Below are 26,046 nucleotides of genomic sequence, written 5' to 3'. Positions count from 1 at the left end.
GGGAGGAGTAAACGAAAGCGGTAGACATTGCATTCATATCTGACTGTGCAAGTGTTTCCTAACCAGACGAGGTTAGGATACAGTTACCAACTTGTTACTTGTTTTAATGTCTCTGAGGCACCACACTGACTCATGTTGATGCATAAATGTGACACACAGAGGAAGATATCAGTATACATGCCTGTGTGGACAGAAACCAATTGCAAACAGAAATATACAAATAGACACTTCAGGTTCACTTCAGGATCAATGCAGACTATAAACCAAAAATGATACACATGGGAGGACACACACTTATTAAGCCAGGCATGGAAGTGCATGTTTTTGGTCTCAGTACTCAGGAGGCAGAAACAGATAGATCTCTATGAGTTTGAGGCCATCCTGGTCTGCAATATGCACACAAAGACAATGATATTACCTTAAGGCGTGACTAGAGAGCAGTGAGGCCATATGGGGTGTCTCCTGGCATGCTAATGGTCAGCTTTTGATTACATATGCTACATATTTACATGCATATATTCAATATGGTACATCTACACAGACATTTGTATCAGATTCCTGAGCACCCACTGTGGATAGCAAATCTCCTTTTCAATCACTACTGAAAACATTTTGGGAACCCTGGCATGGGGAAGCCATGAAAGAGTCCCTCTGGGACATGCTTCTGCAGTACAGGAGAGAGGGGATTCCACTGGCCTGATTCTGAGCTGGGAAAGGAAGCTTCACTTGGGAAAAGACCTGAACTTGCAGAGAACAGAGATGTGAGGAATTATTGCCCCAAGAAAAGAATTCCTGAATATGCTGGGTAAATGGAAGGCTTGTCCCCCTCTTAGCAGCTTTGAAAGGAAGAGCCCCCAGAGTCCCAGCCAGTTCCAGCGGGCCAGAAAATCCTGCAGAGGCTATTAATCCACTAAAGTCCCCTGGCTGGGAGAAAATCTGATTAACTCTACCTTCCCAGATGGGCTCAACAGTGAAATGTATATCTCATTTCTGAAAGTCGGATAAGGTAGAGAAACAGAGGAAGGCGGGTGAAAGAAAAGGGGAGGACTGAGCATCGTAGGAACGAAATACATACAGGCACTCCTTGGCTTTGCCATTGGAGGCCAGTATCCCCAGCCTGTATGATGGGATTCAAACTTCCTCTGTTCAGATGGAGGAGTGTGTCTTCTGTTTCTCTCAAAAGGACTGGGCAGGTCACTTGCCTTTGACCCTAGAAACTAAGTTGGCTTTTTTCCTGAATTTCCCTACCACAGTGACCCTGGAAGGAAACTTACTCTGCCTTTCAGACTTTTTTCTAAGTCTTGTGGGCCCAACTATTATAGCTTCAGCACTTTAAAGAACTTGAGGGATCTGGTTCCAAGTAACCCTTTTAAAATGATAAACTGAGTCCCCTAAGCACATCTGGACTGGGGCTCATGGTGTTTCACTTACATACAGCTATTTTCTTTAAAAAAAAAAAAAATCAAGGTTAAGATGTTAAAAGACTTCAAAAGATGAATTCCATGAACTCCCTGGAGCGACGGAAGACCTGCAAAGACGCTGGGGCCTGGGAAGTGCAGGAAGCTGGTCTCTGCCAGCACTTCAAGGGTTAAACTCAGCCCAGAGCCTAACACACAATTGGCCGAACCTGGAGAGAAGATATGGTTTTTGCAGCCGCGGGCCAATGAACATCTCGAGTGGGAGGGTTTGAAGCTTCTAAGGAGTTTTTCCCCCCATTTTCCTCTCTCCACCCCCTCCTGTTGGCCCTTCCCCCCGCCCCATTCCTCTACGCCGCCAGTTTGTTAAATTAATGCAGTAAGAAAGTCAGTCTGAAGATCTGAGGGAGTCTGGCCAGAAGATGGGTGAGCTCAGAAACCCGACATGCCTCTGAAAGGTTGAGCTCCTGAGCCCTGCTGGGAAGCCATGGACCCCAGCAGCCCCTGAAAGTTGCGGTGGGCTCTATTGCGCCTGCAGCCCCAAGCAATGGGACACCGTTCCTGCAGCAATTCCAACTTATTCGGAGGGGACCAGCAAACACGGACTGCAAGGCGACAGCAGACTGGAACGGAGGCAGGGGAACGAGATTCAGGGACTCGGTTGCGTTGCGCCAGCCTGGCACACTCTCCGACATCTAACTGAAGCCAGCACCGTCACCTGCTCCACCACCACCACCACCACCTACACACACACGCACACACACACACACAAAAGAAAAAACAAAAAAACCTAAAACCCCTCGGGCCAGCCCAGGGCCAGAAAGAAGATGCCAGCCGGGTCTAAAGGTCCGAGGCCAGGGCTCTGATCCCCACGGATTTCTTGTTTGCATGAAGCTGGCCATCTCGACATAAAAATAAGGGTTAAAAAGAGAAAAATAAAGAAAGAAAAGAAAAGAAGAAAATATACCCACCCCCAAGAGTGCCTCCCAGCACCGCAGGGAGCCTTCAGCGAGTTGAGCACCAGCAGCGCTCTTCCCGCCCGCAGCCGGGCTGGACGCTCTCCGTGGTGCTGAACCTGCACGGCCGCCGCTGTCCGCGGTACCCAGGCTGCGCCTGGCTGCAATTCTCCCCGGCTCTGCCACCTCGTCCCTCTACTTCCCAGCTCCCTTGAACATCTGGATTATTTTTCCCCATTGGCGCTCTCTGGTTTCGTAGGTGCCCATCGGAAACATTTTGCACCCCCATAACTCGTGGACTTTACAGCACAAGAATCTGGAAAATGTACAGCTTCAACACTCTGCGATTCTACCTTTGGGAAACCATTGTATTCTTCAGGTACGCGATTTTCTATACTGACCACGACTATCCTTATGGGCAAATGCGGTTCAGGTGAAGTAAAGAGGCTGACTCTGTCGCGGCCTCATCAGTTGGGGAGGGGGTGCTGTGTGCTGAAGGCCTTTCTGTTCCCCTCCTCCCCCCCCCCTCCACCCGCAGGGTGTCTGGCTGGTGCGTGTAGGTCCCAGACAGTGGCTGCTCTGGCGGCAGCGGTTTGCCTGTTTCCTGCGGTTTGTCTATCTGACTGCTACACTCCCCCCCCCCCCGATACTGGCCCCCTGGCCCCTCTGCTCGTTACCCTTCATTCAGCTGAGGACTTAAGGAGAAGCTTTATGAGTTTTTTAGTTTAATTGGGACCGCATTCTCTCAAACCGCAGTGCTGGAAACCCCGGGTCTCCCGTCTGGGAGCGAAGTGACAACTAGCGGTGACGCGGAAGGTTGCAGTTGGACTGGCTGGACACAAACAGAGCATTCTGTCTCCCTTTTTGTTGTTTTTCTGGAGGGGGGGTGTCAAGGTTCCTGTGGTTTGAAGCTAGGGGATAACGCAGTTATGACCTCAGCTTGCAAAGCCCTAACTTGAGTGCAGATCAGGCCTATTTACGCATAGACACTGAGAAACATTTTCCTTTCAAAACTTTGACTCCATCCCTCCCTGATACACACTTCTTTCTGAACTCTGTTACAGCCGACCCTCCCCTGCTCTAAAGGGCAGTTCTTATTTATGAATGAATGCCTATCCCTGCCGCCATAGCTGGGCTCCCCACACCCATCCATTGACTCCTAATTCTCTGCGTACAGGCTGAGCGTTCTTGTGTTAGTCCAAGTGAAAAGTGAAAAATCACGTCTTTAGGAAGTATTGAAATAGATAGGCCTTTTGTAAGTGGGCAAATCACGCCATCTTCAGAGGTGGTGATGATAAATTCCATCTATATGAATTGAAAAATATTCTTCCCGGCTCTGCAGAGATCGTTAATCTTCCTCGTCCTAGCGTGTCTGCTTCTCGTGTTTTACCACTGTAGTGAGTTAATAGGCATTTGAGGGAAAAAAAACCAATCCAGTTGTTCTAAAAAACTATATGACCACCAAATAAGATCCTCTCTGATCGTAAAACAGCACATAATCGTGATTTTATTACACTGCCAAGAGTTGTTGGTTTGACTAATCCACTGGCTGGTGATATGGATGAGGCCTCCTCTCCCAAGTGACAGTTTCTGAATTTGAGTCTCTCTTTGTGTTTTTTCTCTCAAGATGATGAAGACAACACAACCCCTCCCTTCCCTGCTAAAGCTTTTAATACCCTCTTAAAATACTTCTTTAGCATGCCACTGTCCCAGTCACAGCTTAGAATGTAAATAGTCAAGTATTTTCTTAAGTCCAACATCCCAGAGCCTTGTGAGATTTACCTACTTCATGGGGGGAAACAAGAAGTGTCTTATCACTCTGCCCACCCCCATTCCTTTTTTCTTGATGCAATCCTTGATTTTGCCTCTCCCAGACATAAGCTTTCATTAAAAAAGGGGAATCAGTCTAAAAGGTCTGCATTGTAATTGCTTAGATAAGGGTGAGACTCCGCTGTGTTAATTCCTCAAGTGAACTGGTGGTGGCTCGTCGGAGAGTCTCATTGTGTCTCCCTTCCCCTCTATGGGTGAAGGCACACATAAACAGCAATAGACATGATCGAGAACTCGATGTGTTTGTGAGGAAGCAAGAGGCATGACTAGAGAGATCCAGCTCATGCTGGTGCTGCGGCACTATCAAAGCAGGAGAATGGCTGCTTCGTTTCAGGAGTTAATGTTCACCCCTCTGCAGTTTCCCAGATAAATGAAGCAAAGGGGATCACGAGAGGGTTAACCAAGCAAGATGTCCTTGCTCAAATGGTATTTGCATCTCTGATACTTTCATCTTTCAAGTTTTAGGTAAGACATACAACAGCCTTAGAATGTAGAGTAAACAGAGGCCAGCAGCTCCCTTACAGGTTACAGGGGAGTAACCAGCCCTTCTCACCAAGGGACAGGCTGAGGGTTGGGATGAGCCAGTGTATATTCCCAGGGCCCAGGCCCTTCTTAGGCTAAGTAAGGCCTGTGGCTCACCTGTTTGAAATTATTGAAAATCTTGGGGGGGAGGGGCACCAGGGCATCACCCAAGGTGCTGCTGCATCGCATCTGTGCGCAACCAGAGAATCAGCGACATCGACAGCAAAACAAACAAAAACTGAAGTGAGCAGTGCTGGAGCCTCACCGACTACCACTGCGGGGAGTGAATGGAGGCATTGGCAAGGCAGACTGGGGTCCTAGGAGACCAGCGACACTGCAGTGTTCATCAGCCATGTCCCCACAAATGCGGGAAAGCAATGTGGCTGAAGTTCCTGCTCTCGTAAACAGCCTGGCGTTCTTAAGTTTCATACATGACACCCTGCGATCCAATAACACAAATTGTGTGTCACTTGGAGGTTGGGGCCTTATATCCACTTGGGCTAAAACTAATATTCAATTTTTCTTTATTTATTTAACGCTGGAAATGCATTCCTTTCAACCCAACTTTAAACCAAAGGGACATGGCTTTGATCCCCCCCCCCAGAGTCTTGGCAAAGGCTTGTAGCAAGGATGGGACTAGTATGACTCCAACAGTTCCTTGCCTTCTCAATAACTCAGACAGACATGATCTATAATGATGCCTCTCGGCCTCTGCACTACTGACATTTTGATCTTTGTAATTCTTTGTCATGACGTCTGCCCTGTGCATTGTAGCAGCCTGTCTGGTGCCAGTCACATCTTTTCTCCCTGGTCATGACAAACAAAAACATCTCCAAACACTGCAAACTAACCCAGGGTACAGTGAGAAGGGACAGAATTGCCCAAGTTGTGAATGACAATAAAAATAACCCAAATTTTTAATCAGCTTCTCTGATGCACTAATCGTCATCATGAAAAAGTCGAATCTGTCTGGGGAAATAACCCCTGGGAGAAGACACAGCACGTCCCGCTGAGACAGAAAGGGATCTAGCTTGTGCTTCAGCAGGGATTGAAAGCAGAGGGACCTGAACCGCGTGGTTTTCCCACAAGATCACCACCTTTCCCTATGTACCTTTTCCGTTTCCCATCCCAGTAGATGACACCTTGTGCTGAGATTTTAGACTCTGTGTGTCAGTCACTTGCTAAGAAAGCGGATCAAAACTTTGAAATGCAGATGTTTGTATCAATTCTAGGATAAGAAAGACCATGGAAAAGACGTTGTTTAATATCTCTATCACAAATGAGTGTTTTCCTGAGATAGACCCTCTTGGGAAGGTTCCCAAGCTTACCAGGAAGGGCAGACAACCACCTTGGTCTTTCTCCCTGATAACAGCTATGTTCTGCCTGAGTCCTGCCCACTGTATTTGGGGGCACTGCAGAATGCATCTAGAAGTTTCTGAAATGGCCCAAGGACTTTTTTCCTAAAGAACTAAGCCCATAGGGCAAGTCTGCCTTGGAGCCAAGCAAAATGTCAATCAGCCTGCCTGCCCTCTGGAGGCTTAGGAAAGATAGAAAAGAAATTTCATGTTTTTATTCCCAAGGAGCAGTTTGGACAGGGACCCAAAGCCAATAAATGGAATTATAAATCCACACATAACATCTGTATATTTGCAAAACTGGGAATGACCTACCGAGGACACATGGGGAATTTATCTGTGAGATGGCCTTATGAAAGGCCGCAGCTATGCGGTGCAATGGAGGAAGCAGAACAGCTATGGGCCACGGGTTCTGACTTCCAGAGTCAACTCGGCTCTCCTCCTGCGGCACAGCCATAACAAGGCTCCTTCTGTATGGCTACTCTAATTTTCTACTCAGATGGCTAAACCCAACCCTTGTGAGTTTCCTTCAGCCTCTGAGCAACTCATTTTGCAAAGACAGGACCCCGCTTGCACAAAGGCTCTGGATGAGCCGGCCCCAGTGGCTTCCCTGCCTTCATCCCTTCACCAGGTGTTAGCTAACTATGTGATTGTGTGTCCAGTTCAAAACTGGGCACTCTGCTGGGACACATGCCATTCCTGAAGAAACCTTTTTCTCCTGCGTTAGAGGGTCTGCAGTGCTCGCCTCCGGGCAGCCTGTATACAGAGCCTACGACAGCATCACACTGATGTGGGTGTCATTAACTTTATTTCCTTCATCAGCTAGCAGAAGCCAAAATGATTTTTTAAGATGAATGGTACTGTCTCCTGTCTGCCCATCTCAAGGCTCTTCTGCAGGTTTTTTAGTGTGCAGCAGACCTGAGATCTGGAATTTAACTGTAGTAGTATGACCTTGAGAAGAGTCTGTGACCCTTCTGGGTCTCACTTTGCCTACCTGTAAAATGAAAGGACTCCGCCAGTCACACTCTGCATTATTTTTAGCTGTTCCTGTTGGCGCCGACCTTTTCCCAATCTTTCCCATAACAGTTCAGATTGGGTTAAAGTGACTGCAGTGTATCTCAGCTATTACCAAAATAATAATAACAGCTGTTCCCAGTTACTTCCAGACTCAGAAGTCAGAAAAAAAAAATGAGGATCTCACCCAGCTACTCCCCTCTTTGAACAGTTCCCCTAAGATGGACCTGATGACTGACAGAGATGATAAACATCTTCCCTTCCCATCCCAAGGACTGTTCAGAGAGGTGAGAGGGGATGCTGTTCCACCACTGTCTTCATCTGAAAACCATCTGAGAAAGTCGAAGGTTTTCTACTTTCTGTCAACAACTCTGTTTAACATTTACCTGCCCCCCGCCACGTGCGCGCATAAAGCCTGTTTTTCAGCTTTTCATCCTTGCCTTATCTGCCCATTGTCATTAGTCAGAAGAGCACACAACTATCGGAAGCCCCGACCACCACAGCGCAAGCAATGCACCTAGTTAAATTTATTTAAGATGAAACGTGGTAAGGACCTGTGGTGCTGCCTAGTCAACCCATATGGTGTGGGCAGAGGTAAACAGACACTGGCTAGTCTTTGAAACATTTTAAGTAGATTCCAAGTCCTCCTTAAGACTGCCCGTACCTCTGACGTACCCACGGCCTCCACATTGGGAAACACTAGATTTGATTTAACCTCTGTGACTGCAAAAGGAGAATAGATTTACTTTAATGCACACAGAAATTCTAGCTCAAGGGAACTAAGAACTTTCTGGAATCTTTACTGAGTGGTGCAGGGGCTGCCACAGTAGTCATGACGGTCAGAAGAAGGGTGTAAGCAGGAAATACAAATCTATCTGCCAGGGTGATATAGAATTTCCCACTTCTTCTATAGATTATGAGAGTTTGTGGGTGATTTCCTGCAAAAGAATAAATGGAACGCAGATCAGAGATAACATTGACAATGCTTACACCCCCCCCCCTTTTGTCCTGACTCCTAAATTGCCACCTGAAATTTGTGGGCTTTAAATCAAGCCAAGAGCACATACTCAGTGGTATTTTTCTCATTCTTCAAAATAGATCGGATAATAACTAAATTGGGCAATGAACCTACCCACACAATGTAGCAAAAGATTATTAAAAGGAAGCCACCTTAGTTATATAAAAAACCTGCATTTAAGGAAGGAAAGGGACTTCAGAATGTACCAGAAGGACCTAGCAGAGAATTTACCAGTCCGCAAATAAAGCCACAGTCACAGTTGCTGTTCCTGGCACTTACGGCCTCTCTGCCCTGAACTCCAGCTGTCTCCCACAAACCCATTCCCTGTTAAGCCTAACACACAACCAAAGACACAACGGGGTGCCAGCAACTTATTGAGACAGCAGTTAGAAGGGAACAGTGGCTGGATGCTAGGAGAGGGGGGTTAGCCACACAGAGCCCAGGCTTTGGAATGTGATCCCTTAAAAGGGGAGCCTGGGGCACCAAAGCTTTTGAAATGGTGTTTAAAGGTCCCTTTGTGACTTTCTGAAGTTGATATTGTCTGAAGCTAATTCAGTACAATTAGATTACCACCCTCAGCCTTTCATAGGATCTATTACTAGATGAGTTTACCGTCTTAACTGGATGCTGCTGACAATTGGGAATCCCAGCCATGAAGTGGGCAGCAGATGCCCACAGGACACCCCAGCCCAATTCCATTCTCAGGAGCCGCATCCTCAGACCTCCTATCTGTTCACTCCGGGGGGGGGGGGTCACACTGTCCCTCCAAGTCAAGGAGTCTGAAGTAGCATGAGCTCTGAGCAGATCTAGAATCTGACCTGCCAAATCTAGTTAAGAGGGGCTTGCCAAGGAGAGGGATCCCAAGAATTTGAGAGGTTCGAACTTACATACAGTGTCTTATTACTGAACCATAGCATGTGAAGAGTCAATGCTTCAGGTGATGGAGAGACATGGGGGATTGATGGTGGAGATAACCTCACAAGTGCACACTGCTGTATACGTATGTACGGCTTTGCATACATCAATCAAACATAATTAAAGATAGTTTTAAAAATTAAATAGTCAGGGGTGGAAAGTGGCTCAGTGGTAGAGTACCTACCTAGGATGAGATGCTGGGTAGAGTCCTTAGTGCCACAAAGTAGCAACATTTTAACGGTAAAATACAGATACTCAGACCAGACTACAGAACCAGGCTCTCCTGGGATGGGACCAGAGACTGAAATGCTCGAAAAGGCTGTTAGGTTGAAGTTTTTCAAGTTTCTGGCACATAGCAAGTGCCAAGGGTCTTGTGGAGATTCAGTTTCTGAGAGCTGGGGCATGAGAGTCAGTCTTTCTGCCAGCCCCCTCACGACACAGAGGCTTACATGGATAGGAAGTGGGGAAGAGCAAGGCCCTAGGTCATCCCAACTAGGGCCAAGTGTGGAGAAGCTCTTCCACTTTGCAGATAAAAAAGAAAATATAAACAAGTTGCTTACAGGAGGACAGGGCTTCCCCAAAGCATCAGTCATGCATCATTCCCCAAACTTATTCACCATGTGTTGTCTACAAAGCCTGTGTACCCTGATGATGCCTCTGTGTCCCCCTTCATTCCTTGCAAGTTCTGGCTCCCTCTCCTGAACATAAGCACACCAGAAGATAGCTCCTCCCCTGGGCAGCCAGCCCCACCCTGAGATGGCGATGCAGTCCCTGAGTCCTGGTGCACCATCAGCTCTCACTCACACACCAGACCTGCACTGTGAGAGGATGCAGACAGAGAGAAGCATCCAGGGATGGGAATGCTATCCTGGCCCCAGAGGCCTAAGGCACAGCAATGAGCATCTGTAGGGACTGAGGGAGGAGTGGATCTGATGTCAGAAGGGACTCCAGAGAATAGGGTTTCTTTAAAATGTCACTCACCCATCTTCCTGAGCACCTGATACTCTCAAACCGGCATTAACTAGACACTTGCTTGGGACTCCCAGAGTTTCAGAAGACTCTGCATCATCCCATCATTGTTCTGACCTCAGGACCATGTCCTTCCTTCTACACACTTTTGACTTGCCCACCTTTCCAGTGAGTCTGTTGCTACCTCATACCCATGAGAGCCACTGCTCTGTTCTTCTGGCTTTTGAGAGTGTGTGTTTATTGCCGTGCGCTCCATTCTGCAACCCTCCCCAGCTCCAGAGGACTGCGGCAAGTCACCCTGCTCCTGCAGTAGCACTTCAGTTTGCAGAGTAAGCTGCCTGATCATCCAACCGCCTTAAAAATACTTAGGACAATGGTACCTATGCTCATTCTAGAGCTGAGAGAACCAAGGTTTAGAGGAGAACCATCATGGGCCTTTGGGTGATGCAAGAAACCTGGGTGATAATCATAGGTAAAGCCGAGGTTCAAACCCTGGCTGCTAAGTCACCACACTGGTTCACATCTCCGGGATGGTATCAAGCTGGTAGTCCTCCCTTTCTGTGAAAGTCGGGTGCTGTGATGTATGCCTGTAATCCCAGCACTGAGGAGGCTGAAAAAGAAGGGACATGAGTTCAAAACCAAACATGGTCTACGCAATGAGGCTGGGGTGAGGGCAATCTTAGGAGAAGAGAACTGGGAATTTCCCATCAGGCCTTGGAGTTAATAGAGCTGTACTATTTATTCTTCTTAGCAGGTAGGCATTCCTTCCCTTTCTCTTCATTGCTTTTAAAATAATTATACTTTTTACTTTGTGTGCACACATGTGTATGCAAATGTACATATGTATTGGTGAAATTATTAAGGCCACTCCACGTAGTTAAAAGGGAGGTTTATTTAGTGGCGTAACTTACAAATGAAGGGATAGGCTACAGGGTCTGGGAAAGGTGTGTCGCAGTCTGGTGGTGTTCTCTGGAGAACTCTGCTTGGTCTACCTCTAGTGTCCAGGGTCCAGGCACCAAGAGAGCCTGCGCATCTGGATCTCGGGTCTTCAGGGTCCTCTCTTGGCCCCGCCTTGTAGGCGTGACAGTTACCAAAGCCTCAATGGGGGTTAGAACTTTCAGATCTAACTACACATATGCCACAGCACAGGGTGTAGAGGTCATAGGACAACATGCAAGAATCTGTTCTCTCCGTTCACCATGTGGGTCTCATGAGTCAGACTCAAGTTGTCGGGTTGGTGGTAAACACTTTCACCACCTCAGCCATCTCACTGGCCCCTCTTAATCATTTTAATCATATGATATATGCACACATTCCCTTTTTTAGACATTGTAATGCTAGGGAGAAGCCAGATCTCCTTGCTTATAAATCACCACGGTGACTTTTTAATCTCTCAAAGCCATATCCCTAGGGAGATGTTGTGGTTCTCACGCTAGTAGCCTTACCTCTCTATTAGGGACCACAAGAGAGAATGCCTGTAATCCCAGCATTTGGAAAGCTGAGGCAGGAGCATTACTGTGAAATATGTAGTCCAATCTGGACTACATAGTGAGTTCCAGGCCAGCCTAAGATATAAAAGAAGGGGGGGAGAGGAGAGGAGAGGAGAGGAGAGGAGAGGAGAGGAGAGGAGAGGAGAGGAGAGGAGAGGAGAGGAGGCAGGGAAGGAAGCCCTCCGAATTATTCCATATCTTTGATCCTCCCACACTCACCAGGAGACACTGAAGCAGATGAGGAAGATGGGGGAGGCAAGTTTGTCTCTCAAAAGAATCAAGAGCCAGTTCCTTGCAGGCGGATGTAAATAGTAACAGTTTCCGTGACCCATGTGACACACACACACACACACACACACACACACACACACACGAGAGTTTCCAAACTCCATCCCTTCCACAGGGAGGAGCTGGCTGCCCTCCAGCCCCACATGAAGGGCTAAGTCCTTCCTGAGAGTGTGGATGCTTCCCCCCACTACACCTTTTCTTGTGTGCCCCAGATCACCTGAGTGGAAGAGCTATCTAGATGGTGGGAGCACGTTCTTGATTGAGAGGCCAAACAGGGCAGCGCATACTCTGGCCCAGGAACAAAATATTAAGAACTATTGGTACCCTGTACCCAGACCATCTGACAGTGCAGCCACAGTCTAACCCCAGCATGGGGGACCGAGTACCCTCCCCTTCTGAATAATAGTTTGGAGAGTTCTGCCTCAGGCGCCGGTCACCTCACCTCACCTCATGCTCCCATAGAGCTGTCAGAAAACAGAGAGGAAAGTCTCCTCAGAACCTCTCTGGACCAGGAGGCTGAGTGTCCAGGTGCCACAGATGACCCTCCTGAGTCACCCTGGCTCTGCCACTTGTCCCTAGCATGTGACACAGAGACGTCTGTCCATGTGCCTCTAGCAGGCCAGAGCCAGGGGAGGAAAAAAAAATCAATACACGCTAAGTCCCCGGCAATCAACTTTTGAGACAGACCTGCTGCTGGGTTCCTTTCATTCCCTTTATCTTTTTACATTAGAAACTTTGTAATTGTTTTGAGTGAAGCAACTAAAGAAGAAACGTTGAGGACCCAAACACACAGGAGTCTTATTCACCAGAATGAGTCATTTAGCAGTTTGAGACCCATCCTGTCAATGAATTTTATACCACAACAGTCACCAAAATGTTGGTGCATTTGTACCTGGCTTTATTCTCAATGATGAATATGAGTAAGTCTGTGGGCTCCTCAGAGCTATATGTTAAGCAAAATCTGTTACTTATCCCATTGTATGGATGAGCTTAAAGAGTCTTCCTAGAACCACCTAATCTGGACCAGGCAATCCTAGACAGAGATGCAAGTGGTCTGCCTTCAGAAACCCTTTTTTCTGCTATGGTAATGCGATTTGTGCCATACAGTGATGGAGTTAGTCTCAAGCCCACAGTCTGTGATGTGCAGGACCAGTATGGTTCCAGGATCTGTGCTGGCTTTCTCTGGAGCACACCGTGTCTTTATCTGACACTTAAATCTCCCAGCTTGCCCCCATTAAGCCCCCACCTCTATTTCTATCTCCTTTACATCACACAAACCAAATCCTAAGCCGAAGGTGTCCATAAGTCCCTGCTCTGGACTCTCAGTGGCACCCGGCCCCGTCCATAAAGCTGGTAATGGCACACCCCTCAGAGGCGCTCAAAACAGCTAGCCCTGTACTGGGGTGCAGCGGTTTGGACCCTGCTTTCCTTGTTGAAGGATCCTGGGAGCTGTTCAGCCTTTCTCCATCTCAAGATTCCTGTCTTTAGAGAGCTGGGAGATGTAACTCGGTTGGTCAAGTGTCTGCCTGCCGTCACAAAGCTCCTAGTTTCATCCCAGCAAGACACAAACTTGGCCTTGTAGCCCACGCTTGCCATCCCAGCACTCAGGCAAGTAGAGGCAGAAAGATCAGGAGTTCAGGTCAGCCTGGGGTACATGATGAGTTCCAGGCCAGACTGAGCTACGTGAGACACTATCTCAAAAACGATTTTAAAAGCTAGAAATAGTGACTGGGGTCCATTCTAAACACTTTAAAGTCTTTCACGTGGGAGAACACAAACCCTTAACAGGCAGTAATTCCCTCTTCACATCTGAGATCCTACCCATACCCCTCAAGACCCATCTCTAGCTTCACTTTTTTCAAGGGCGTCCCCTGGGTAACCACTGTCCCTACCACCAACTGAGCCTCAATTCTCCTTTCAAATGTTCCTGAAAAACAGGCTGGGGAGATGGCTTAGCCTGTTGGAAAATCACATACCACTCTTCCAAAGGACCTGAGTTCAAGTCCCAGCCCCCACATCAAGTGTTTCATAACCACCTGTAACTCCTGTTCCAGGGGGATCTGACACTTTGGCCTGTGTGGGCACCCCAACACCCATTGACAAATACACTTAATGAAAAATAATACAAGTCAAAAAGTAAAAATAAATCTTTTTTTAAAGTCTTTGGAAATGGAGGCATTACCCTCGGCCCTCAGTTCGAGCAAAGTGGCTTATCTGCGTACGGAGCTCTTCTAGCTTCCGCACTGGACTACAAACCCCTCAAAAGCCACACTGTCTCTCTTGGTGCTTCCCAAGGTTCCCACTGGCCCCTCGTGCCCTTCTCAAGCTGTGCCACCCTTGTGGCTTCAGGTACATTGCACACAGTGTTTGTTGCTCTGTCGCTCTGTCTGCTCACAGCCTCCTGTCACTGGCTCTGCAGAAGCCCAGGACCCGGCGGGTTCCACCCAACCCTGAAGCACTGCTGTGTCTCACCATGACCCCTTTCTGCTCCAATAAATGAGTCACAGGGAGAGCATGACTTGAAAGTGGTGTCCCAGTCCTGGCTCTGATGCAGCGGCGGGAAGTCGTTCAGCCTTAGCCTCCCAGCCTGCCAGGGCATGTCTGAGCTCTGGGCCTCCCCAAACTTGTGAGCCATTGCAGATAAGATAAGGTTGCTTCCCAGCATGCCCCCAAGCCTGAAGCAAAGTCCCTTCTGTGGAATAGGACAAACTTTCTAAGGTGGTTTTTCTCGATGGCCATAGTACCCTGAAGGCATGTGATCTCATCAGAAATGGTTTCATTTGTGAAGAAGGTATGGACTTCATTGGAGGTGGCTTCCTCTTTGCAACCCAAAATAGCTACTAGTAAAAAAGTTTCTAAATGAAAGGGGTCACATCATGTCTGGAAAGAGGGGCTTAAAGCGGTTTGTTGGCTCCGACACATAAAGAAAGATAGTAACAAAGCAAGCAAAAGATGGGTTGGATCCACTGTCTCAGGTTGGCTGGTCTGGAGTTCAGAGCTAGCCAGGTCTTCCTCCACTAGCAAGCCCTGCTCTTTGTGTGTGTGTGTGTGTGTGTGTGTGTGTGTGTGTGTGTGTGTGTGTGTGTACATGTATTATAGAAGCCAGGGTATAGCCTCTGAGGTTCCTCGGGTACCATTCATCCTCTTTTTGAGACAGGGTCTCTCACGGGCTAGCAACTCCCCAAGTAGACTAGACTAGCTGGCCAATGAGTCCCAGGGATCCTCCTGTCTCCACCTCCTCAGTGCTAGGATTATAAGCGCAGGCCACCACACCCGGCTTTTTCTTAACGTGGGTTCTGGGGATGAAACTCAGATCTTCGTGCTTGTGAGGCAAGCACTCCGCCTGCTGGGCCACCTATCTCCCCAGCCCTCTGCTTCACAGGGGTCGTAACTGAGGCTCGGGTTTTCCATGTCTAAGATGAAATGAGACTACATAAGATGACGGCCCTTCCAGCTGCCATGCATAAGGCTTCATTTAAGCTGGCTAGCAGGAGACCCCGGGGTTGGAGATTCGTTTGTCTGGAATCCTGGTAATGCCATGTGTTTAACTGTGAGACTTAGAGCAAGATTGTTCCAAGGATTCTGAAGCCACCACTGTCCTCTTCTGTGACATGGAAATAGTAATCCCTCCCTGACAGATCACCATTTCTGTTGAATGAGGTGGCCAACAGAGTGTAGGTCCTACCTCTAGCACCTGGACATCATGCAAAGCAAGAAAAGCCACACAACGGCCGTTTAAAGAAGGCCAGGTGCCAAGAGTGAGCGGAGCACAGAGGAGTGTCCGACGGGCTGTCTGGAGACAAGGAGACAGTCTAAAAATGACGGCCGCTTCATGAGGCTCAGGATAATTAAACTGGGCCACGGGAAATGACTAACTCACAGGGACCAATGGATACAGAGAGAGTGGGGCTGATAAAAGGGAAAGAGTGACCCTGAGCCCAAGGACGAGGGTGGACAGTTCTAGGCCCTGTCACCCAGGCTCAACCTGCTCACACTCTGCCTATCCCCTCCCAGTGGCCTTCTATTCAGCTGAAAGTGGGTCAATTCTTCACTCTGCAAAAAAAAAAAAAAAAAAATACCAGTTCCCACTGGAGGCTAGCCATTGTTCTAAGTTACACGGAGAAACAAACAGGAGAGTCCTGGCCTTAGAACACTTTCCTTCTAGAAGGGCTTAAATAACAAACTAAAGGGACAAATGAGAAAATGAGAATTTCAGAGTCTGTGGCTCGCTCGGTAAAGTGTTTGCTGCACAAATGTGAGGACCTGCCTTTGATCCCTTCAATGTACATAAAAAGCTGGGTACAGTCTGCAGCCCAGGGGAGGCAGAAACAAGAGAACCCCCAGAGCTCACTGGCTAACCACTCAGGCCAATCTAATGACCTCCAAGTTTAGTGGAAGACCCCGTATCAAAAACATAATGTGGAGAAGTGATTGAGGAAAATACCAGACATTCTGCTCTGGTTAGCACATGTGCACACGCACGTACACACATGCACATGCAAGAACGGGTGTATGACACACATACAATAACTTCAGAGTCTGGTAGCATTACAAAACCAATAAAACAGGAGACTGGGCCAGAGCTCCATCCACAAAGGTTTGCCCCCAAGTGCCTACTCACTCACCCATACATCTCTTTTCATCGCACCTATAACACGGGGAGATGAGCAGATGGGAGGAAACCGTATTTTCCTACAGATGAGGAGGCTCAAAGGCAGACAGGAGACCCATGTCACATGACCAGAAAGAGGCACAACGTGATCCCATTCCATGGAGTAAAGTAAAAAATATCCAAGATAGGGACCAATGAGACGGCTCTGTGAGTAAAGACGCTTGCTGCCAAGCCCGACCACGTGAGTTTGATCCCCAGGACCCACGTGGTGGAAGAGAAAAATGATTCCACAAGTTGTCCCCTGACCTCCATACACACCTCCACACACACATAAACAAATAAAGGAAATGTAATAAAAACATCTTTTTAATACCCAAGGTAAATGATGAGATTGAATGGGTTAGGAAAACTCAAGCATCAAAGAAGTATATTCAGTAGAAAACAATTTTCATCTTTTAATGTGGATAAGTGTTCTCATGTGAAGTGGGGGAGTGCAGAGATGTGGACCAGAAACTGTTTATAGTCGCCATCTCTTGAGAATGAGACTGTGGGGGACTCTTACTTCTGGCATTAAATAGTTCAGCAATGCTTGATGTTTCACAATAATACAAAGTACTTTTAAATGTAAAAATAAAATGTTTTTGAAGGAAGAGAATGCCAGAGAGAACAAGCTTGGAGAAAGGTGATCAAGGCGGAGAACTCCTTAACGAGGGTAAAGACACCCTAAGCCACAGAGGGGAAAGATAGGTACAAAATGGTGATGACTGAGCTGACTGCATTTCACCCTGGAGTAAATGAGCCTAAAGGCTGAGACCTTGCGATATGTTTGCAGGGATTTTTCTGAGCAACTAGAAGATGTTGTTTTCCCCATTGAAATCATGATGCTGGAAGTACAAGGCCATTGGAAGATGGAAGGCCAGACTTACACTGTAGACTTGGGTTTTTAATTTATTTATTATTATATGTTAGTGTATGTGTGTACATATAAGTTGGGAGGAGGGTATGTGTGGACATGCCTGTGGAGACCAGAGGACAACCTTAGTTGTAGTTCCTCAGAGTCTATGGGACCCTGAGACAGGCTCTCTCATCGGCCTTGGACTCACCAGTCAGGCTAGGCTGGCTGGCTAGAGAGCCCCAGGGATCCCCATGTCGCCACTTCCCCAGGGCTAGGATGACAAGCACCTGCCAGAACACCCAGCCTTTTTTGATATATGTCCCAGAGTCCATCTCCAGTCCTCATGCCTGCATGACAAGCACATTACCAACTCAGCCATTTCCCCCCAACACTAGACTTACTGGATATTTTAGAAGAAAGTGACAGCCAAGACACATTCTCAACGGGTAACTAGAGTCTCACCCAATATGGAGGGCTATTTCAGAAAACCGTCAAGGAGGGGGGAGATGGCGGAGTGGAATGAGAACTAAGCTGGAGAGGGTAAGAAATCCCAAGTCTAGTGCTTCCCATTCCAAGGGAGAACTGAGGCCGCAGGGAAAGACCCTTCTGCAAAGTCACAATGGATTAGTGTCCAGGCCAGACTAGAGCCTAGGACTCCATGTCTCATTCCCATGACAACGTTCCCCAGCATCGAATAAGGTTTCTGCTAGTGACGTGCAGATAAATTGCAAAGGTATGGGATAATTTTGTTCTCATCATCATGAATTTCACTTTAGAATGACAGCTTTGCCTTATGGACAAGAATTCCTCTAAGTAAGAATTCTTATAATTAGTAGCATTAGCAAATAACACGTGTTTATAGCCTACCATATGTCGGGAAATTTCTAAATGTTCCAGGTGAGGAGACATGGGTATATCCCAGTGGTAGAGCACCTACTCAGCATATGCAAAGCCCTGGGTTCAATTCTTAGTACCCTAAGAAGATAAGTGCTCTGGGTATACAACTTCTTGATTTAATAGCAACCCCATGAAATAGGTACCATGACCAACCCCATTTTGGGGATGAAGAGCCAGCATCTTAACTAACATGGGACTCCTTTAGACCAGCTTATCTAATCCAATTCAAAGTGTTCATATGGAAAAAATCATTATCCCTCAGAATCTGGTGTTTTATTATACACAAAAGACCATTCAATGAGACAGGAAGAAAGGAGAGACCCTGAGGAGGAAAGGTAAGGGACTCACCCCAAATCACAGACTTCTCTGGCGGGAAAAGAAGGAGGTAACTTGGTGACAGACTTTCTCCCCCACCCCCACCCCTGGACTGCTGCTGTTTCCTCTTTATCTAGCACCATGAGATCTGGACCCAAGCTAAGTTCCCTTTACCCACATAGCAGCTCTCATCCATCTGTAAGTCCAGTTCCAAATGACCCAGTGCCCTCTTCTGGCCTCCCTGGGTACCAGGCATGCATATGGTGCACAGACACATGCAAGCAAAACACACACATAAATAAAATTTTATTTAAAAAAAAAACTCATAAAAAATAAAAGAGGGCTGAAGATGTAGCTCAATTGGCCGAGTGCTTTCCCAGCATGCACAGGCCCCCTGGGTCAGACCCCCAGCACCACATAGACTAAGTACCTATAATCCCAGTACTGGAGAGGCTGAGATAAGAGGGTCAAGAGTTCAAGGCCATCCTCAGTTACATAATATGTCTGAAGCCAGGATGGGCTCCCTGAGACTCTGTCTCAAAAACTATTACTCTTTAGTTTATATTTTTTAAAGATTTACTTCATTCTTAATCACATAGTCAGGGGGAGATAGTATGAACATATCAGTACTGGTGGCTGAGGAGGTCAGAAGTGTGTGATTCCCTGGAACTGGAATTGCAGGCAGTTGTAAGACACCATGTGGGTGCTGGAGTTGAAGTTAGATCCTCTGAAAGAGCAGTAAGCATTCTTAACTACTAAACCATCTCTCCAGCCCCTCAAAAAAGTCATTTTTAATTAATTTATTAGAAAAATATGTAAGTGCATAACAGAGTCCTGGTCCCAGCACCCACCATCCCAGCTGTGCCCTGTAGATCACAGGGCCAAGGAAAATTCCAGCTTCTGCTTGAACACTGACCAGAAACTCACCCTGTCTCAGGCAGCCTTTTCCATTACAAGAAAGCTCTGACGGTTAGAATAGCCCATCCTCACGTGCATGAAGCAGCCCATTCTGAAAGCTCCACTCGCCTTGCCTGGTTGCTTGGAACAAGCCTACAAAACTCCAGAAGCAGAACCCTCAGGGTTGGGGAGAGAGCTCAGTCAGTAATGTGCCTATTGCATGAGCACAGAGGCCCAGGGTGTGGTGCAGACAACCCACATAAAAAGCCCTGCGTGATGGCACACATTTGTAGTCCCAGCGCTGAAGAGGCTGAGAAAAGCAGATCCCTGAGGCTCACTGGCCAGCTAGACGTACCCACTGGTTGAACTCCAGGCCAATGAGACCCTGTCTCAAAACAACAAGGTAGATAGTGCCTGAGGAACAGTGACTGAGGCTGGCCACAGGCCTCCACATATACTCACACATATGTGAACTCACACCTATGTGTGAAAACACACACATATAAATACACACATGAGAGCGAACACACACACACACACACACACACACTGACACACACACACACACACACACACACACACACACTCACACACACACACACACACACACACACACACACACACACACACACACACTGTCTGGCCCTGCTCCTACCCTGCCACCTACAGGCCATGTACCTTCCTGCCACATCACTTTCTGCCTCCTGAAGCTTAGTCACCTCCTTCTACAACAGGAATACAAACACATACCTCACAGAGCATCTTGCAGAAGAAAAATAGCTAATATTTGCAAACAGCTTAGCTCAGTGCCCGGAAAAATAGAAAAAGACTTCCAGACCATTGTTTCATTAAGTCAGGTCCCTGCTTCCCCACAACAGCCCAGCACACTGGTCCCTTTTGCCTAAATCTTCTCTCAGCCAAACAACCAGAGTCCTTAATTATTCCTTATAGGTCAATTTCAAGTTTGTTTACCAGCCCAGTTGTTCCTTTCTGGACCTGTTCCAGATGCTAATATCCCTCTTAAAATGCAGGGCCTACAACCGAACACAATAAATTAGCCAAGATTTGAAGTGCAGCCCACATCCAGCAGTCCCTCTGCCTCTTACAGGCTTTACATTCTTCTGGGGTTCGCAGAGTGAAGAGTCTTAATCTGGACTGGAATCAAATTGCAGTGAAGGCCACCTATACCTTCTGCAGGAGTCTGGACTTGTATTGATGGTGGCTATCAGACAAACAAGTGCTCTGTGCCTGTGCCGACAGGACAGTCAGCACCTAAGAAGTCTTTTCTTACTTAACCCTAGCCATCCTGGAGGACGCTCTGTGAGCATCTTTCTTTTATTCCCAATAAACAGTCCTTTGGAGACTCAAGGGACTTGCCCAAGGTCACTGGGTGATAAAAGGCAGGATCTGTGTTGGGTTCTGCCCATGGTCTTCCTGTGTCTTAAGCATTCAAGGACATGAGGACTGTCAGGATGTAAATGGCAGCACACGCAAGCAGAGTGACTCAGTAGAGAAAGCAGCACAATGTGCCACACCATATGGGCATCCGAACCACCTGCCACAGAGGCCTCTGGCTCCCACCAGCATGCATCAGTGACTGTGGCTACCTGGGCAGTGGAAGCCGGTGCAGGAGAAGGGAAGGTAGGGGACCGTCTTCCTTCTTGTCGACTTCTCACAACCTGCATTGTGAAGACGCCGTTTCCGGTTTTCTGTGGTGGTGCTGAAGGTCAGGTGGGGCGGAGGGCTCCTCCTCACTGTTACAGCCGGCTACCACAGAAACATTTCCAGCCTTGGACTCGGCAGCTTTGTTTCTACAACAGGAGCAGAGATTTGTCACAGGGGGACTTTCAGCATGACTTAAAGTTGAAAATGCTGCCCAAAGGGTTTTGGTTTGCAGTTCAAGGGGGATACTGAGGCAGATGACTAACTGGGTAACAGATTTATCAGAAGTCATTAGTGCTGTGGATGGACAGACAACAGCAGCATGATGGAGGCTCTGAGGTGGGTTCAGGTCCACATGACAGAGGGAGGGTCCCTTCCTGTATGTGCATTTTAGAGCAAAGGGAAGGGGGAGGAGGTTGAACTCACCCGTTTTTAGCCCACAGCCATTGTAGAGGTTAACCAATGAGTAGTCAGTTACAGATGGGGGCTGGAGAGATGGCTCAGAGGTTAAGAGCACTGGCTGCTCTTACAGAGGTCCCGAGTTCAATTTCCAGCAACCCCATGGTGGCTCCCAACCATCTGTAATGAGATCTGATGCCCTCTTCCGACCTGCAGGCAGAACACTGTATACACAACAAATAAATCGGAAAAAAAAAAAAAGAAACATCAGAACCAGATGATTGACAGGCATCTTTCCACAGGCCGGGGGAGGCAAGAATCTAGAGAAACAATTTACTCTAGTTTGGAAACTAAATAATTAGCATAGCTACATGAATTGTCATGGCTTATCCAAAATGGAGGCACCTTACAAAATGGTGTGGCCCTGGAAAACACTGTTGAAGTCCATCCACAGAAGGACCACTGAGTGAAGACAAAGACGAACACACACGGTGTGTGCTGTCATTTAAAACTATGTTTCTAGAAATGTAATAACGAGGAAAATATGCTCATTCAGAATCCTCCGTGAAAAACCCAGAAACTAAACTACCTAAGACAGAGGCAGACGGGTCTCTATTGTGAGTTCAAGGCCAGCCTGGTTTAGCCAGGACTGTTACACAGAGAAACCCTGTCTCAGAAAAAAAAAAAAAAAGCTATCTATACAGGGGAAAGAAAAAAACTCTAAGAAATTTATCAGTATGTCATCTAAAGGACTCCTGATAGGATCCAAGTGACAGGATGCTGGTGGGTTTCATTTTTATTGCATCCTCATTGTACTTTGCCAACATACATCTATTGCCTCTATCATTGGAAAAAATGTTCTTAAAAGTACTACAGAGCTCTGGTCTGAAGGCCAGCAGCCAGCTAGTGGCTGGACATTTTTGCCACTGGACAGCATCCATCTGTGTGGGCGCAATGACTACCCTCTTACTATCACATCTTAACCCTTTGTATCAAAATGCTAATGTAAGTCTATTAATTTACTGCAGAGAAATTACTAAGGGTGCAGCAGAATAATTACCAGAGGGATGCATGATACTTCTAGATGGGAACATAAGTTGCCCTAGTAGATTTCAGTGTAGAGCACAGAGAAGTTTCCAGAAATTTCTAGAAGGTCCTCCATGCTTCACCATCACAGAGCCCAGATCAGCCAACTCTGAGTCAATGAAAGATGTTTAACACTGATGACACAGGACCACCCTCATATTGATAATACAAATTGTAAGAAGAATACTTCTTCTGTAAAACCCACCCCACCCCAGTTAACAGCAAGTATACATACCATACACACATACACACAGAGAGACAGACAGACAGAGAAAGAGAATGATCATGATCTACCTACAGGGTGTTAGTCATCTTGTACTGCTACCACAAAATACCCTGAGCTACAAAATGCACATTTGTTTTTCATAGCTCTGGGGGATGAGAGAGAGAAGCAGTAGGAGGAAGAAAGTATGTTCTGCTCCAAAAGTAGTTTTTATTTGTATAGTGTATTATGTTGTCTTCAACGTGTGTGTGTGTGTGTGTGTGTGTGTGTGTGTGTGTGTGTGTGTGTGTGTGTGTGTGTATACTAGGGAATGAACCCAGCAGCTCATGCATGCTAGACAAGCACTCTGCCAATGAGCTATACCTCCATCCCTCAATGATTTCCAGTTATCATTAATAAGTTGCAGAGAAGTATCTACACTCTGGCTGAGGGAGCTAATGATTACACTTAGAAAGGATTGTCCAAGATCATTTGAGAAATAATCGCAGCTGGCAGACATCAAACCCAAGACTTCTGAGTCGCCAGCCACAGCTTCAACCATTCTCTAGCTTGCTTCTCTCTGATTCTAAGTCATAAAAGAATGAAGAATCTCTGAGACCCAGACCCCTGTGTGGTTCCCATCTGAGCTCCGAAGAGGTTACTTAGCCATAAGATCCCAAAGATAGGAAGGAGGTATAAAGGAAAGAAAGCCAAAGAGAAAAATACAGACTTGAGATACTGAGTCCTGAGATAAGGAAGGACACAAGTACCTTGCCCTCCTCCACATCATCCATGACCATCCTTCCGTCTCTCAGACCCCACACACTCACCTTTCTACTGAGTTGTCTCCTGAAGTCTAAGTAAACACTCTTTATAGAGGTTCATCCTGAAGCACAGGGGAGCTGGCGACGAAAGCAATGTGTAGTTGAGTTGAGTCAGTGTGTATTGAGTTTGCAGTGAAACTGCAAACAATGTGTGTTTGAGTTGCACATTGTGTGTGTGTGTGTGTGTGTGTGTGTGTGTGTGTGTGTGATCATCACAGATAGCACAACCATGATTAGCTTTACATGGGTTCCGAGGATTCGAACTCGGTTCTCACACTAGTGCAGCTTTGGGTGGGCTTTGGGGATTTATAGCCTGGCTCCACTTCCTGTTTTCCCTCTGCTTCCTGAGAGTGGAGGAGAGTATGACCAGCCCGCTCCAGCTCTTCCCTTCATATACTACACTCACCTGTTACTCACTATGTCTTCCCCACCTCCACGGGCTTCATCTATCCCTCTGGAAATGCAAGCCAAAATACATTTTCTCACCTGAGTTACTTATTGTCAGGGTATTTTATCGCAGTCCTAGAAAAGGAACTAGTACAAATAATCGAGGAGTTACCTAGTGTAGAATCTGTACAGGAAATCGTAACTACTGTGAGTCCAAGAGTGCAACAGCCACGGCAGGCCCGGAATTCAGCATTCTACACAGCTCAGCCCTTCCTCCAGCTCTTCCATTCCTTCCGCTCCCACTTCCACGATGTTCCCTGAGCCTTGGAGGCGTTGCCACGGGCACTCAAGCTCTTATTTGTTATAGATTGATTTCCACCTACTAGTTTGAGAGTTCCCGGGGATGCATTGGCTGTCACAAGTTGGGCACTGATACAGGTAAGAGAGAGGACCTGGGTGGGACATTAAAACTCTAGGACCCCCAGCTTCCTCATTCTTAGCTGTAGACAAGAGCAGATAGCCCATATGATGCTCTTCCTTTTGTGTGTGTGTGATGTATATGTTCACAGGCTTGTTCTAGTGTGTGCGTGCTTGCAGGCACGAACTTGCCACAGCGGATGGGTGAAGGTCAGAGGGCAACCTCAGGTGTTGGTCCTTACCTTCTACCTTGAGACAATCTCTTCTGATTTGCTACTGCATGTACCAGATCAACTGGCCCATATGCTTCCAGGTAGTCTCCTGTCTCCACCTCCCATCCTGTGATGGGAGCACTAGCGTTACAGATGAGCACAACCATGCTTAGCTTAATGTGGGTTCTGAGGATTCGAACTCAGGTTCTCACACCAGTACAGCAAGTGCTTCTGCTCCCTGAGTCATCTCTCCAGCCATAATATAATTAATTGCATGTCTGGTACTTTATAGCCACTCGATAAGGACTAGCGGATATTGTTGTTTTTAAACTCTGCTCCAACACAGACTATTCAGACATGTAATAAGTATTCTATAATTATTTTTAGTAAGTAAATAAATGAACTAATGAACTTAACACTATCTCAAATGCGATGGTTATTAACTTGAAGTGCCTAATAAAGAAAACCCTTGACTAATCTGAGAAATTAACATTTGTTTCCACAACATTGGTTAAAAAACAAAATAAAACACTGGGACCTTTTGTCACTGCCTTTGTAAAGGCAGATGGTGCTTTAACAATGAGTGAACTGGACGGAAAGGGGTAAGATGAATGGCAAGTGGGGGGAGGGGCTGTTTTGATTTTTTTTTTTCCTTTTTGCATATGCCAGACAGGCACTCTACTACTGAACCCCACGCTCGGGCCCTTGGCATTTTGAGACAGGCTCTCATTCTGTAGCTCCTGCTGACCTTGAACTCACAATCCTCTGGTCTCCACATGCCAAGCGCTGGGATTACCCTGTATTCCAACCCCAGCACCATGCCTGCCCACTGCTGACTTACTTGGGACAAGTTTTGGTAGAGATTATTTCATAAGTAATAAAGAAATATTTCACCCATCCCTTTACTACCTTTTAAGAATGAGCAAATCTTCAAACAAATGTCCCACATCAGATCCAGGGACCCTTCAGTGGCCTTACAGCCCTACTATCTAAGGCCATGAACAAGTCTCTTTCCCTGGTGATGCTGTTGTGAGGATGCTATGGAGATCCAAGATGATCACGGGTCAAGAATGATGTCCATGTTGTTCTCAAACCATGTCTTTTCAATCCCGAGTACCCCAGGTTCTCACCTACAGTTCCAAAGAGTTGTGGAAACTTTAACATGAAAGAGCAGCTGCTGGTCATCAGAAGCATGGGCACCACAGTGTGGGCAGAAGAGATGCCTGGGTTCTAGGCTTGCTCTTCACTAGAGGCACAGTCCTGGCTAAATGTCTGAGAGGGAATGCGTCAGCTTCTGCATCAGTAAAATGGGGTGATGATGTCATCTTTGTGGGGTCATTAAGGAGACTGAATGTGCTAATACATGCAGAATGCCTAGTGAACAGGAGCCCCGGCCATCACAAGCTCTCCAACACACATCTCCATTTCAGTCCTGTTTGTCCTCTGTGTTTATATTCCTCCACCTGTGA

At 47.0% G+C, this 26,046-nt stretch overlaps 1 protein-coding gene across 2 annotated transcripts in view; it reads left to right on the top strand.

Annotated features, from left to right (window-relative positions):
- Positions 1-2,694: 2,694 nt before the first annotated feature.
- The window catches only part of Glra1 (glycine receptor alpha 1), an 88,278-nt gene continuing 64,926 nt past the window's right edge, over positions 2,695-26,046 (top strand). For both annotated transcript variants that reach the window (XM_059269342.1, XM_059269341.1), the window contains exon 1: positions 2,695-2,750. In XM_059269342.1, the coding sequence (XP_059125325.1) occupies positions 2,695-2,750 (56 nt within the window). The remainder of the gene's footprint in view (positions 2,751-26,046) is intronic.

The sequence above is a fragment of the Peromyscus eremicus genome, chromosome 8a (genome assembly GCF_949786415.1).
Source record: "Peromyscus eremicus chromosome 8a, PerEre_H2_v1, whole genome shotgun sequence".
Classification (NCBI taxonomy): domain Eukaryota; kingdom Metazoa; phylum Chordata; class Mammalia; order Rodentia; family Cricetidae; genus Peromyscus; species Peromyscus eremicus.
The sequence above is the reverse complement of the archived record's forward strand: the minus strand, read 5'-3'. Positions and strand labels throughout refer to the sequence as shown.